This window comes from Carassius auratus, unplaced genomic scaffold (genome assembly GCF_003368295.1).
Source record: "Carassius auratus strain Wakin unplaced genomic scaffold, ASM336829v1 scaf_tig00216545, whole genome shotgun sequence".
Taxonomy (NCBI): domain Eukaryota; kingdom Metazoa; phylum Chordata; class Actinopteri; order Cypriniformes; family Cyprinidae; genus Carassius; species Carassius auratus.
In genome coordinates this window covers 371194-387149 of record NW_020528624.1, presented here as the reverse complement: position 1 = coordinate 387149, position 15956 = coordinate 371194, and the positions used below count along the sequence as shown (strand labels likewise).

General features: G+C 36.3%; 1 protein-coding gene across 1 annotated transcript; it reads right to left on the bottom strand.

The window, feature by feature from the left end:
• Positions 1-169: 169 nt before the first annotated feature.
• LOC113098380 (homeobox protein meis3-like) lies at positions 170-8403 on the bottom strand. Its single transcript, XM_026263416.1, has 13 exons — positions 8137-8403; positions 7713-7808; positions 5558-5697; positions 4968-5124; positions 4292-4342; positions 4154-4204; positions 3599-3748; positions 3392-3500; positions 2997-3139; positions 2367-2443; positions 2059-2117; positions 1835-1921; positions 170-1736 (listed from the first exon to the last, which is right to left on the bottom strand). Exons 2-13 carry the CDS (start codon positions 7722-7724, stop codon positions 1546-1548), a joined length of 1227 nt encoding a protein of 408 aa, XP_026119201.1. The 5' UTR covers positions 7725-7808; positions 8137-8403; the 3' UTR covers positions 170-1545.
• Positions 8404-15956: the final 7553 nt, after the last annotated feature.

Here is a 15956-nt window from a genome sequence, read left to right as displayed (position 1 = left end):
ATGTCTGGGTTTAGAATGCATCTAATTAAAAATGCATTACTCATTAGTCAACTTGACTTTAAATTCCTCCTTACACTTTTAAATGGTCAAAAGAAGCAAAGCTTGAACTTTACACTTTGTTGATAAAATGATATAATACCTTAAGTCATGTCATCATAAATACATCATCAACAGTCTTATAATAGGTTTTAATGCAGACAGTGCATGACAAAAAAAGGTTTCAAAATTGAAGTCCATTGCTTTCCAACAAATCTCCAAAAAGTTTCATCAGATATTCTTGTATTCATTAATACATTGGTACTGTGTGATGAAATTGGGTGAAATATTGATGGTAATGTGAGTCGGGTCCTTTAGGGCAAACCAAAAATGTGCCAGTTGGGACCTCAACAGGTAAACATTTACAAAACTTTAAATAACTTTAAATAAGAACATATTCACTTCTTTATCAAATCGAGATATTCAAAAAACGTGGCACTCAGATTATTGTACGTTTTGGAGAAGCCATAGTTCTGACACAGATAAATACAAAACAATTAACATAAAAAATAAATTAAATCAGGTGTAAAAACTAAAATTGAGACTGACTTAGCAGAAGAATTGAAAGAAATGTATATGACCCTCAGCTAGGAAGACATAATCTGTGGGACCTTTAAGCCAAGAATCTCTCACAAAATTCCTCAAGAATATGTCAATATCTGTTTCACCCCAAAATCAAAATAAGATATATTTTTCTTATTGGAAAACGGGTTTTAATGTATTTTTGTATTACGGGAAACTAATGAGAACCATTATTATAAAGAATGGAGAAAGAGAGTTCTGTATAATAATACTGCATTTCTAATTCTTAATGATCTGAAAAAAAAAAAATGAATTGATATTCTATAAATAGGTTTCTTGTGCAAAATCTCTTGATTTTGGGGTGAAATGTGACGTGATTTCACGAGCTTCACCCTTACATTTTATTAACCATGTTCAGCAGTCAGGCTATAAGGATTTGGTGCAATTGTTCATCTCAGAAGACTATTTCAGGACTTTTGATATGTTTGGGTCCTGACTGAGGAGGTATATGCTGTATTTATCCATTTGTGCTCCTCAAGACAGTTTTCAGAGGCAAGGCAAGAAAGGCAATGAAGGCCTTAATGTTAGATTATGGGAGATCTCAGTTCACCCCTAAGGCCATAGGAAGACATGGGTATATTCAAATAAACACAACAATGTGCATAAAAACTAGTAGATAGGTGTATGAAGTACAGTGCATTCAGAGCATTGTCATGAGGAGAACATATAGCAATAAATGGTTAAGGAATGTAACAAGTCTATCAAGCATTTGAAATGAGCATTGCATGGAAGCTGAGTGCATAAAATTGACATTTTGATTCATGACGCCAGGTCAGTGCATTTAAGACATTCTCCGAGTCTTTATGTGTTGACCGCAGTGATGCCCTGAAGGTTTGGTGAGAGCGATGGGCTGTGGTACTGAAAAGTCCATTTATAATGTACCCTTCTATCCCATATTCAGCACACCCTCCCCAGCTCTGCTCTCAGTTAGTGGGCATGAATGTCAAGGCCTTGTCCTATGAGGGGTTCAGCGGGGTGGCTGTGGGGCGGTGGATGGAGCAGCATGGCAGTGTGGGGGCCGGGGTAGGGGTGCAAGGATGGGCCGGCGTGCGAGTATCCCGGCTGGGGCAGTAGGGCCCCGGGGTAATCTGTGGGAAGGGACGGTATTCCCTGAAGTCCTGACAATGGAGAAAGAGAGAGAGTGAACGAAAGCCAATATTGACAGATAACAGGTATTTCAGATAAGGTGATGTTTCCTCATGAACGCTGTTCTCACCTGCTGTCCTAAGACCTAAATGAGACTGTGCATCTAAGCCATATCCTCCTAGAGCTGCCCCCTCCGGACTGTACGGGGTACTCTGGCCTGAGGAAACACACACAAACACAGATATGTGTCATTCAGTGCAGAAAGCCATGAATGTTCATTTACTATGCAATCAGACTGTAAAACAAAGTCATAGATAAAGAAACAAACACAAATCCAGAATAACTTTATTTCACCTGAGCGATTTGATTGGTCAATCATTGGCTGGACTATTCTGCGTCTGGCATTTATAAACCTAAGTGGAGACAGCAAGAGCAAACACAAGATTAAGATCGATGAATGCATCACTAGGCATCTCAAGAACTCTAGCATTTAATGTTAATAAAATTACAATATTTGAACTTATTTTACAGTACGAAAGTGTAAATACGAAACACACACACACATATTTTAACTTTTAAATAAATAGCTAATTTAAAATAGAGGAATGTGATGGCAGATCATGAGAGAGGTTGATTACTGGGGAAAGAGAGTGATTACTTACCAGTTGTTGACTTGCAGTATAGTGAGACCAGTGTCTTGGGAGAGCTGTTTCTTCTGTTCTTCAGACGGGTACGGATGCTGAGACAGGACAAAAAACGTAACATGTGATCAAATAAGTCAAATAAGTTATATGGAGTGCTGGGGGTTACCTATTTACATAATATTACTTTTTGGAAAAGTAGCAAATAAATAATAATGACTTTTTCAAGAAAATATATTTGAAAAGGAAGTGTTTTTTTTGTTTTTTTCTTTTTTGCAATAAATAACTATATAAAATGTATTTATAAGGTAACAAGTTCCTTAACACTAGTTATTGTTGTGCATCCCTCAGGAAGTCTGAGAATGCACTTTAATCATTCTTTATTCACTCAAGTCTGTTTGTACGCACATTGTTTTTATTCTTGCTAAAAACCTTATCCAAACCTTTTATCATGTCTTCTTTTTCTAAGCTCAGAATTGTTTTTCTGTCACTAATTTTAGAGCCTAATGCTACTGTTTCTCTCAACCCTTATAAATATGTACCATAGTAACCATATTTTTCTACATTTATGATGTAGTTTTTTCCATGGAACACAAAAGAAAAATGTTCAAGTATATTTTTTACTTTAAATGAGTTGTTTTTTTCTCTCACCGACAGGTGCTGGAAGAGCCAAGCTCTCATAATGTTTGTTGCGACTTTGGGAAAGATTCCTCTTTTCTTGTTTCGTCTGTCTCTATCCGTTTCATCTTCTTCTCCAGTGCTGGGAGATGCTACACTTCCATCCAACCCATCACCTGACACAGCACAACACACAAGCATAATTAAATACCTTGTTGGATTGAACTGAAAATACAAAACAATATGTTTTTATTTCCAAGATGATAACAAGATGCCAGTCGTTGAATTAAACATGAAACAATTTAGCTCTTATCGCCGCATATAGTTTACACAATTCCCATAAGATTTTTATAAGACGGTATGCAACATAAATGCTACACTTCACTATAGCACTTCATTTAGAACATTGAGTGTAAACTGATAAGTACCAGCATCGCTGCAGTTCTCTGCGCTGTGTGAGGTGAGGCCACAGGAGGCACTGGGGGTGCCTGAGGGGGTCGACACACAGTCATCCGGGTCTCGCAACCAAGAATGATTCTAGATCAGGAAAGACAGACACAGTCAGACACACACACCCAGGAAAAGGGAAAAATTAGCTAGAGTACCTGATAAGTGTCCAATGTCTACTGACTTACTTGTTCTGACAGATTGGTGCAAGAGCCAGTGAAATCTTCCATGTCAGATTTGGATCCGCCCTCTCGGTCCTCCAACACCAAATCAGTGGGCATCTTGCCTTTTAGACAGGTGATGTACCGGTTGCAGAAATTATCACAGAGGTCATGAACCTATGAGAGACAAGTAAAGATGTCAGGCTGTCAAAGATATCACTGACATTTATAAAGCTAATGTTCATTGAGCTATTTCGTATAAAATAAAAGCTGAGAGTACTGCGAGAATAGCCGTCTATCTCTAAAAAAGGATGTGAGTGTGCTATTTTGTGTCACTGAAAGCAAACCTCCAGTGCCTCATTTTGACATGCCATGTTTGAATATAAGGAGGGATGAATGAGATTTTATGAAGGATATCCATTTAAAAAAAAAAAAAATGTTTTAAATTAAATTTAAAAAGAATGAACGAGGTAATTAAATTATAACAGAAGAATCACACTCTAAATAAAAAATGTGTTATGACAATGTCGTGTTTTTAGGACATGTACCTGGATAATACAAGGGTAAATTTTAAAAACATACCTTTTCTAGCTCTAATAGATGAAACCTTAGAACCTGAATGGCTTGGATCATCTGTGCAAAGAGATCATGTGATTAAGAATGGTGAAAAATTACACAAAGCCATTTATTTTTTAAAAAAAAAGCTTACATATATCTTACCAGATTATCCAGTTCTGGATTTGATGAAAAGATAGGTTTCTCTGATCGAATCTAAAATAATTAACAGAAAAACCATTATGTACTGAATTTGATGCTTGATGTTTCTGCAATCTGTATAAAGCAAAAAAGTATACACTGAAAAAAGTTATAAGTAAATTTACTTAATTTTATTTGGCAAGTTTTTGCACAAGCATTTTTCAAGTAAATTTAACACATTTGGAAATTAAGTAAATCTACTTTTTACTTTTTTCAGTGTACAAGACATAAGACATAAGCCTGTTGTCTCTGAAGTAGATATGGAATAACTAGAAGTTGAAGATCCCAGTCTATTGTGTTCTCTGTACAAAAAGCCTATAAACTGTCAGACTTTTTCAGAAGTTTTTAAACTTTCAAATAAGGCTTTGGCATGACAGAATTCAAAGCTTGTCTTGACAAACTTTAGTTTTCTGGTTCAAATGTACAGTTATATTAATATATTTGAACTTTCATTCATTAAATGCTACTTTCTTAAATTCAAGTTTGAATTATAAAATCTGCATGTTGTGCTCTACCTCAATGCCAATTCATTATAAATTTAAGAATTTAATTTAAAAGTCATAAAGGTCTGTAAACAGCATGGCAATGTTTGGTTTTGGAGTGTGCGCTTGGCTTTAACATGATTGGCTTGGTTACTCACTTGTTTGGCAAAGGCTGCGATATCATCATTGAACGATTCAGAGGAGCAGACATCACTGTAATTGGTCATGTTTGACATGGAGGTGGAGTCTCGTGGGGAGCAGGTGGCAAGTTCACACTTTTCAAATACCAGAGCCAGGAGTGGAAACAGAGGATGACTGCAAACAGATACATATGTACGCTCCAAGTAAGAAAACACTGCAGGGTAAGAAAATGCTACTCAGCTAACGCTGCCTAAGAATGACTGATATGAAATAAAAAATGAATGCCACCAAAATGAAGTGGATATAACTTGAGTATAATTGTTTATCTGACCAATGGGAATGTTCAGAAAACCTGAAAACCGACCTTATTTTTTGCAATTCATTTGCAAAAAGTCATTAATCGTTCTCACGTTTCCTTTTTTTTAAATTGTGAAAGAAGAGTTTTTTTTTTTTCTAAAAATAAATCTTTATGTGAGAAAGTCAAACATATAATTGATTCCATAATTCTGATCTCTTACAGAAATTGAAGTCCATATATATTAACACATGCAGTGCTCATTCATGTTTCGTGGGAGGTAACAGATGGTTAAAGTAACCAGACTCTCACCCATAGATCTGGTCCCGGTGGTGTTTCAGGGAGTCAGGCACAGCGTGGCCATAGTGGGGTGGAGGAAGTGACCTCATGGCATCCCTGTAGTCTCCCACAGGCATGGCATCAGAGCCTGGGTAATGCACCAAGTCCTCATACTAGATAAGCAGAGATGTGACAAGATCATTTTAAAAGAAAAGACGTTGCCTGATTCAGCCTTATGTGAGATGCATTATTGCATCTTGCATTATTGACTTTGACAATCAGTATTGTATAAAGCACTATATAAATAAAGGTGACTTGATTTGACTTGACTAAATGTGCTGTGTTTTGGGGGGAATTTATTATGATGTATAAGTATATAAAGGACTGACAATTCATGTGAGGATGTGCGTTAGCAAGGGGCTGTTTGAAGTCTCTGCTAATTGTATCTCCTCCTTAATAAACACTGGTTGCGGGGAGGCTTTGATGAGCGATTTTTCAGCGCACCGAGCAACATTCACCCAGGGACATAAACTCCAAAGAAAAGCTTTCCAGCTGATTTATAATTAACAGACTTACATACAAATACATAAAGTCATCCAGCCTTCATTCACACTAATTAGATGGGCTTACAGTCAGCTTTCTGATTAATGCTGTTGTCAGATAAATGATCAGAAAAACAACATAGAAGAAAAAGACTCACAGAATGCTTTCTGAATTAATAATCTGAAAAAAATCTGCCTGCAAACCTATAAATTTTATATGAGCCGTTTCCAATGACTGCTCACCTATTATTGAGAAGCAAGCTGTATCATTCATTACTTAATGCAAGCCACTTCTGCAAAGTACATTTTACTAAGAAATAAATAAAGGATATAATAAATCATAAATCAGGATTTTCTGTAGCATATAAACTCGATATTTAAAATTATTATTAGGCCTTCTATAAAGATGGGCAATTTAAGAATTTAAAAATATGGCAAACACATAAAGACACAAAACATCCAAAGTCTTGCATGTGGTACATTTTGTCAGTACTTTAGCACTTTAAAATAACTTTAAGTAAAACATAATAATAATAATAATTGAAGTAACTAACATTCATCATATAATGCAAATACATATAAGAAAATTTGTGAACCAAAGTTTGATGATTTTTCTTTCTATTGATGAAAATATAATCAAACTGATAAACATATATTGATTGATAATCACATAATTATTAGTAGTGTAAATTAATTATTATAGACAAACTACAACCGATTAAAAGCAGTAGAATTTCAAGCAGACTGGATGTAATTAAATATAAAGAGAATTACAGTATATATGTCGTAGTGTTGCTTTTTCTAAATAAATGAGTATGTATGTGTACTTCACAACCTTAAAGATGCAAACATCATGTAGAAGGTAATAGAACAAAAACATAAACCCACATATTTTGTGGGACTTACACATATAAATGTTTTATTTTAAATCTAACAGGCTTTTACTGGAAATAAAAACACCAATCAGTGTAATTGAATTTCTTGGATTATTTTACACAAGGAGGAATATTGCCGTACAGATAAAAGGGCTTATATTTGATATTGAATAGACTTGATTCCAAATTAACAGGATCATATAACTAATATTTCTAAGTAGATAGAAAGCAACAATAATTTCCATTAGGCAGCTGACTGTAGCACAAAGGTTGACCTATACCTACTGACTTTGCCTTACAAGGGCCTGTTTGCTATTTTCTTACACTCCATCTGATGTTTGACTTTTATTATTCTACGGAATACATGTAATTGATTTGAACATGGATAAAGCTGAACAGCTAAGTGTATAAGCACATTTATTTACTCGACTGCCTTTTTAATAAATGTAAGCCCAGATGAAAACATATAAGTTAAAGTTTAATCTATTTTTAACTATTTGAATGCACATTAACTAAAGAACATTAATTAAGCATTACATAATGGAATAATGTTCATTACTGACTTGGAAGTTGGAAGCCTAGTGTCAGACAAAAATCTAATAATTACGAAATAAGATTGAATTATTATTTTTATTTTTTTTATACCATAGCTGCTTGTACACATCAAGAGTTATATTTAGAAAATAGTTTTTAATATCCACATGATAGCATCCTTCGCATCAAAGTAGCAGTAAAATGGACATGGAAAATCAAGGGGAAAACAGGACCTACCCTCTTCTCCATGCGATACGGAAGCCGAGCTCACTCACTCACTGACGGATGACAACACGCACCAGAGCGGCAGATCAGACGCACTCTCTGCAAGAACTAAAGCAGAAAAACATTGAACCAAAACTAAAAAAAACTAAGTATGCATTGTAATGCCTGATACCATATTCAAATTCTGGTCCAAAAGCATCATACAATAAATGCAAGAACATGAGTGGATAAGATTGCTTTTCTCTTTAAAAGTATCCATAAAAATAACAGCCTAAGAGCTGAGCTAGAGTGAATGAGAAATCCCTATAATAATATTACCAGTATACACATATTAAATGCATAACAATTTATTATATCCATGTAAATTATGGCAATGGAAATTGGGTTATATAATGGATATACTGGGATGTGATGAGAAGGCGTAAGGATACCCCACCTTAATAAGAATGTAGCAGTAGACGCGTGGACCGGGCCGAGTATCCAGCATTAGCGGCGTGTTTGATATATCGCGTCCTTTCCGCTCTAGCGATGTCCATGAAGCGACGCGTTGGGCTCAAATGTGTCTCTCCACAACGAGCGATGAAGCTTTAAACCAGAAAGAGAGAGAGATGGAGACTGGGAGTTGTTTAGGGGGTCAAAACACAACGGGGTCTCTCACCCCCACCTCCTTATCACACACGCTCGCGCATTACAAACACACACATACACACACGCAGAGCCTTTCGTTTTATCTGAAGGACTCTCTCGCACACACACACACACACACACACACACACACACACACACACACACACAAACACACTCACACAGACCGTTCTTACCGAGTTTCATCATCATTATTCCGGTGTGAAATCATTGTTGTCTGATTATAGGTAGGCTATAGGCTATTGTGCAATCTGGAGCAGATCTGTTATGAAGCATGCACTGAGTTGCACTTGTAAATTTACACTCTTGCGTTATTCTCCACTGCATACTCGTCACATAGGCTACCACAAAACAAAAAACAAAACAAAAAACAAAAAAGAATATATATATATATATATATATATATATATATATATATATATATATATATATATATATATATAGTAAATAAATAAAAAGTGTTTGTGGATTTATATCGCTTTTTAAATTGGATAGGATACATATACTACGTTTATATCTTTCTTGATTGTAAATAGTGGGTGAATACGTGTAAGAAATTAGTATAATACATGATCACCTCCCTCCTGGGGGGACAGTAAAAGCTGTATGGATTCAAATGAAATTAATAAATAAAAACTGAGGTTGAAAAATAAACTTTTAATATAATATAATTTGATTTACATTTATATTTATATTCTTTATATACAATATTCCATATCTCACTTTGTTTCTCTTTTGTGGCCAATAAAAACGCTTACAATTAAACAAGGTGAACTGGGGGGGAGGAGTTAAGGGCGGTGGATATACAAAGAAAATCATTAAACAAAATAATGTAAACAAAATAATAACACTAATAACGTGTTACAATTCACCCAGTGGTGGGATAGGATGTAACAACTGCATTGTTTGCACTTGAGAGTATAATCTAAAAGTTGAAGACAATTTTAACTTGTAGGAAAAATGTAGGAAAATAGAAAGATAGATGGGGCGATTAAAACTTAAAACGTTTTTACATTTACAGACTGTTACTGAAGTGTTACTGAAATTCCATGTACTGTAGAGTTAAACACCTACAAAATGATTTGAAAGTCTAGCTTGTGCTATCTTCCTTAAAAACAAATACTTTGTTTGACATGTAATTTGCAGTAATGGAATTCTTGTGTGTTTCTTAAGTGTCAAAATAATTTCAGGGACAACATTATGCTGCAGAAAATAGAAGAGAAATAAGAAAAAATGCAATCAAGTATCAATCAGCTGTTATCACTGCCAATAACTGCCAATTGCCAATTTAACTTACTATAATAAATAACAACCACATTACCATGTAATTGCTTTAATTGCAGGACAAATTACAGCAATATGTTTGTGTTATTTATGACTGTCTTATTTTAGAACCATAATAGGGGAGACTTGGGCTGTTGTGTGGAAAAAAATAGAATATATTTCCAGCATACACACTTAATAAAAGAATATTAAGACAATTTGTAAATTATATAATGAAGATATGTTGTAACTGAAAGGTTGATTTAACTTTTTTCAAGACAGATTATTATTGTTTGTTTGTTTATTTATTTGCTGCTTACAATTGAAGAGCCATTAAAAGCCTATAAAACATTTGGAACACAGTGTGCGCGTGATACGTGAATTGAAACCAATGGGCTTTAAATATGTAGTACCAAGCAGCATAACAATCAGTTTGAGCAACCTGTAACAGGAAAACAGTTCCACGGCGTCGTCTTGTGTTGTAAATCACCCTTAAATAACATAATAAATATTCCACACGTCCCCCGAACTGTTCTCCCGCTGAGTGAGCCCTCAACAGGCGGTCAAGACTTCAATCACCGTGGCCCTCTCCAGCGCGCTGCGGCCGGACCGACGAGCTCGGTGGGCGGCGATGGGCGATCGGCGTGACATAAGCGAGGCAGAGGATCAGGCGATCCTCGTCCTTTCAACACCATGGGAGGGCACTGGCCAACAGAGATGATCATAGCTAAATAAAGGCATTAACAGCAGAACAACAGTGATTGTGGAGACGCTAAAAGGAGCAACGCCCTTTGAATGCGGCCTTTAATCGGGTCTTTCCACATGTACTAATGCGTTGTCATTTATACAGTAGGCTACATATGTAATATGATCGGTTGACATGGTATAACAGGGTTTTCACACTGTAAAAAATAAGTGTAATTTTAACTGTAAAATTTTGTAAAAACGCTACGGAAAAAAACTGATAATAGGTTAACAGTAAGTTCCCGTACTATATACAGGGAAAAACTGTAAAAGATCTAACAAAGCATTTAATGTAAATTTACAGTAAAATTCTGTTAATTATACAGCTTTTAGAAGTAAAAAAAGAACAAATCAATGTATAATTTACAGTCTAAAACTGTAAACTGATATTCCCAGAATTCCCTGCGTGACACTCCAAGTTTGAAAGTATTTTGTTTAAATAATCATGTTTTTAAATAGTTCTTGTTATCAGTTATGTACATTTGAGCTTTATGTTACATCTTCTGTTGCTTAATGAAAGTTTTTTGCATTATTTAAGTATCACGTGTGTTACCATGATGGTGTTTTGTGTTTCCATAAATGTGCACCTTCTATATGTTAATATATACTTCTGCTTGTGGTGAAGCTACTTGTGATGAGCTTTGATACTTCATGTGGCTTTCTCTTATACAGTACCGTCTTTATTATTATGGTGGTTGTCAGTACTTTCAAGGTACAAAACAGATTTAATTTTGTGTGTTGTTGAATTTACTGGTTTATATTCACATTTTCTGGTTTGTAAATTACAGCTTTATATTGTAAAATTAACAGTTTTTGACGTAAATGTGTTTACAGTTTTCTGTATTTTTACAAAATTATTCTGGCAACCACAGCTGCCAAAAAGTTTTTGTAAAAACAACAAGAAATTTTTTACAGTGCACATTAATTGTGTGTTTTTGTGGGAGTGAAATTGAGGGCAGGTTGTGTTCAGAGAATACGCTCATTAGTGTTCTGGTGTTAGGCATCTTGGTGTGATTTTGTTGTTGTTGTTGTTGTTTAATGTGACTATTTGTCACTTCCTCTCAAATTGTGAATGTTTGTTCAGTGGCATTTGTTACAGTATCTGTTCTAGGTGTCTGCGAGTTTACGTGCCATATGAGAGGCATTCGGTCAATGCCAAGGCATCAAGGAGCCAAAAAACAACAACTAGTGACTACTATTTGAGATGCAACAAAACTTTATCTTTCTTATTTATGCACTGTATAATAATGTTTAATATTTTTTCAGACCTTACTGACCTTATGGCCTGTCCATTTACAGTTTATGATGTTAAGGAACTGACTTCACAAACTCACACAATCTCTTAGGCCTGACCTTTGACATCTGGATCTATATCTGCTGTTGTGAGCATTGTGTATCCCTGAGGGAGTCGTTCTCTGGTATCTGTTCACCCCAAATCCTCATGTCAAGATCTCGCTGTCAATTTTTGGTGCCTTTTTATGCTTCTTATGTAGCCCTTATGGCACTGCTTAGCATGCACTTCGGAAGTTTGATTTCAGTAAAGCAATAAGTTGTCTTTTAAAATGTATAAACATTTTGCAAGTCAGACTATAGCAGACAGTGAGATTGTAGCATTTAGCATGTGTATATATTAATCAAACAACAATTGGCCTTGGCATTTGCAAATACTCCGAAATACAGAGGTGATGTGTGAAATGTATTTATTTCAGATATTATATTTTGCATATATTAATTTATGCATTGTGTCATGTACTGATCACAGAAGGCCACCTACACAATCACACACAAAAAGATGATATTAATTGTAAACTTACTGACTGCATCACTAGGTTGAATCGCTTATGCTGTGGCATTCTCTTTTTAAGAAACTGGCTTTAGGATGACACACAACAAGTGCTAGTAGCTAAACATTGTGACTTCTAAAATCACTTGTTTTATTCAAGTAAAAGCTTTTAACATCACAGAACCAACCAAGGAGTTAAATTAGACAAAAATAGCTCTTTAAAGGGGGGGTGAAATGCTCATTTTCACTCAATATCCTGTTAATCTCGAGTACATATAGAGTAGTACTGCATCCTTCATAAATCCAAAAAGTCTTTAGTTTTATTATATTCATAAGAGAAAGATAGTCTGTACCGATTTTTCCCGGAAAAACACGACCGGCTGGAGGCGTGACGTGTGGGCGGAGCTAAAGAATCAAGAGCGCGAATAGGCTTTTGCGTTGAGAGCATGTGGAAGCTGTGACATTACCGTGAGGGACAACCCATCATCCAAAACAAACCATGGCTTACAGTCAGATTCAGCCATTTATTTATGATCCAGAATCAGATCCAGAGGCTGAAACTGAACGAAAGCAGCAGCAGCAACGACTCGCTCCGAGCGGGGCTCGAACCCGGGTCTCTGGCATGGGAGGGGACGCACTGACAAGGAGGCAGAGATATTTGAAGCAGTTTTACTTACCGCCTGCGGTTCCAACACACGATCGTGACCCTTTTTCCTTGGGATTGCATCATCCTTAAGAAATAAACGATACGCAAATCCGTCGTCAAACTGGGCCTTGTGAACAAGCATCTTCGAAATGCAGGGAACAAACAAAAACACTTGCACAACTCCGTTGATGCTCTGTAAAAATAAACTCCATCCACTGGTCCCTTAATGCTGGTTTTTTTTTTGGTAATCTGTGCAGGGTTGTCTTGCCCTGGCAACCAAAAACACACTTCTTTTGTGACTTTTCGCGACGCTCTCGCTCTGATCAGTGAAATGTCTGTGCTGCTCAGCCTCGCTATACGGGAGCGCACGCTCTTCCGGCAGAAGTGCCTCAGGACCCATATAAGAAAATTCCGCTGCATCTAACGTCACACAGAGCCATACTCGAAAAAAACTTTCAGAAACTTGTGACAAACCGGAAGGAGTATTTTGGGAACAACTTAATTTTTGAAACTTTGTCCAGGTTTAGCATGGGAATCCAACTCTTTAACAGTGTAAAAAACTCAGTATGCATGAAATAGCATCCCCCCCCCCCTTTAAAGTGCCCCTATTATGCCATTTTTATGGTTACTAATATTGATTTGGAAGTCTTCTACAATAGGATTATGCATAAAAGGTCAAAAATGCTTTTGTTTTCTCAATATATGCATTTAGTATCACCTAATGTTCCAGCGACTCTCAAATGATTTGTTCAAAGTAGTTAAAAGATTCAGTCTTTCTTTCCATGAGCCTGCTCTGCTCTGATTGGTCAGATGGCCTAGTCTGTTGTGATTGGTCTACGGCATACAGCGATGTCGGAAACAATACGCCTATTTCAGTGGTTCTGTATTTTGAACGCTCTATAGAAAACATAACAAAACATATATATATATATATATATATATATATATATATATATATATATATATATATATATATATATAAACATACATTATTTATCATATTTACAGGTTGTGATTCAGTGGAGCAGCTGGTCCGTCTTTCAGCAGCCAGTGTTCTGTGAATCCCGTGTTAAACTCCCCGAGATCAGAGAAGCACTCATCAGCAGAATCAATGACATGTTTGTGGGCGGGGTCAAGTTGTTCGCAGTCGGCCGACGTAGAACGTAAGGCTCACATTAAGCAAATGTGTTACCGAGCAGCAGACTCCCGCACTCTCTTGTGAAGCCCATATGGAAGTGACTAAAACTGCAATTCATCGACTGGCCACTTGAGGCTGGCTGCAAAAGGGAATCAGTCCCATCAACTCCGCATGTTAAAATGCGATTTATAGGACAAAAAATCATGTTTACAGCCTGGTGCAAAAAAATTATGTTGGAATTTTACCCTTCATGACAATTGTGAGGGTGGTGAATTTTTTTATTACTAAACCATTTCAATTATATTAAGCCTTAAAGTTCTGCATAATTAAGGGCGTGGTCACTTGAGTGACAGGTGGATTGCCGCTGGCCCGCTCCACCCATGTTTGGTTTCAAAAACTCTCTTCGGAAACCTATGGGTGATGTCACGGACACTACGTCCATCTTTTTATAGTCTACGTGTGTTACCCCATGACGTGTAGCCATCACGGAAGTTGAATTTGAATGACTTACAACTTGTCTAGGCTGTACAGAGTCGATTTGGGAGACAATACCTTTATTTATCATGCACTTTCAGCTTTACAACTTTGCAGATACAGCTACATCACACACTGCATAAAAGGCAATATTGGAATAAGCACTTAAAGGTAATAATTTCAGCTTACTACTTTTTACAATGAACAACACAAGCAAAGTACCCTAGCTTCCACCCAGAAACTACATAGCAGCACACTCAGAACTCCTTAGCATCTGGAAAGCAATTCATGGCGACTAATTTTTCACAATTTAAAAACCTAGTTTTTAAATAGAGATTAGAAGATTTGTTTAGCCTTATTGTGTAGTCTGTTCAATGGTCGATATTTTCCCTTTTCTTTCTTCTTCTCTTATATTTGTGTAGTTCTTCTTTGTTATTTCACAAAATTTAGAAGCAAAGAACCCATGGCAGACTTTTTTGTCTTTTTCTAGACCTCTAAGTCTGTCTTTCTCTTCATCCTCAACTCCCTCAACACCCCCCCCCCCCCTCCAATGGTCTTCTTACAGATGGAGATTAACTCCGAGCCTGAGCACCATCCGTTTCCCTGACTGTTGGTTATTAAAGAGATGGATGGTAGCTTGCAGTGCCAGCCCGTCACAACCGCAATTACAGCAGGGCCCATGATAGATAGAGGGAGAGAGGGAGGAGATGGAGAGAAGGAGATAGAAAGAGAGGCATCTATCACGCCCCTTAATCTACCTGTCACTCCGGGGGGAGAGGCAGGAGAACAGAGCATAGGGAATGAGTAAAAGAGAGAAATAAAGAGGAAAGATTTTGGTCTGGCTTATTCTGCAAATAGTTCAGCTTTGCTTTGTATTCTATTTAATTGCAGAAAACATGTAAAATACCTTCAATCATAATTTTAATATTACATATTCATGTTACAGAAACTACATAATTATATGTAGGAACTAGGACGCTGAAGGATCAGTTTAGATATTGTGATATTTTGTCACTAAATGCAAATAATGAAACACAACTAAGATCAACTTTTAAAAGTCCTTCTGGAGCATCAGTGAATGTTTGAATCTTTTTTAAATAGTTGTGTTTGATTCCCTCAAATGTCCTCAGTCTGAAAAGATGTATCTCAAAATCATAAAGTCACTGCTGGAAAGGATTCAAATATGCAAAGATGCTGGAAAACTGAAAAATCTGCAGGACCTTAAAGATTTTTTTGAACGCTGCTCAGTTTAACTGTTCAGAACAAACAAGGGACTCATGCACAACCATCACAAAACAGAAAGACAGTCGAGGATCATCAGGTGACCACACACAGTACTAAGAACCAAGGGTTCCCAAACTTTTGAGTAGGGCTATTTTAATAATTTCTGCATTTTTTTTTGTCTTGTGGATTAAATGTTAATATCTTTTATGTACAATATCTTACTCAGGACAGTACTAAATAAAATATAACATGCATTTAGTATGATCTCTCTTATTTTTTGAAAATTACTCGCATTTTCACAGATTCTGCAAGGGGTGCCCAAACTTTCGAGCCCCACTG

Coding starts and splice junctions, on each gene's coding strand:
- LOC113098380 (XM_026263416.1), bottom strand. Junction 3,501..3,598: donor GCACCAATCTGTCAGAACAA/GTAAGTCAGTAG, acceptor TTCCTGATCTAG/AATCATTCTTGGTTGCGAGA. Junction 2,444..2,996: donor GGCTCTTCCAGCACCTGTCG/GTGAGAGAAAAA, acceptor GTCCTGTCTCAG/CATCCGTACCCGTCTGAAGA.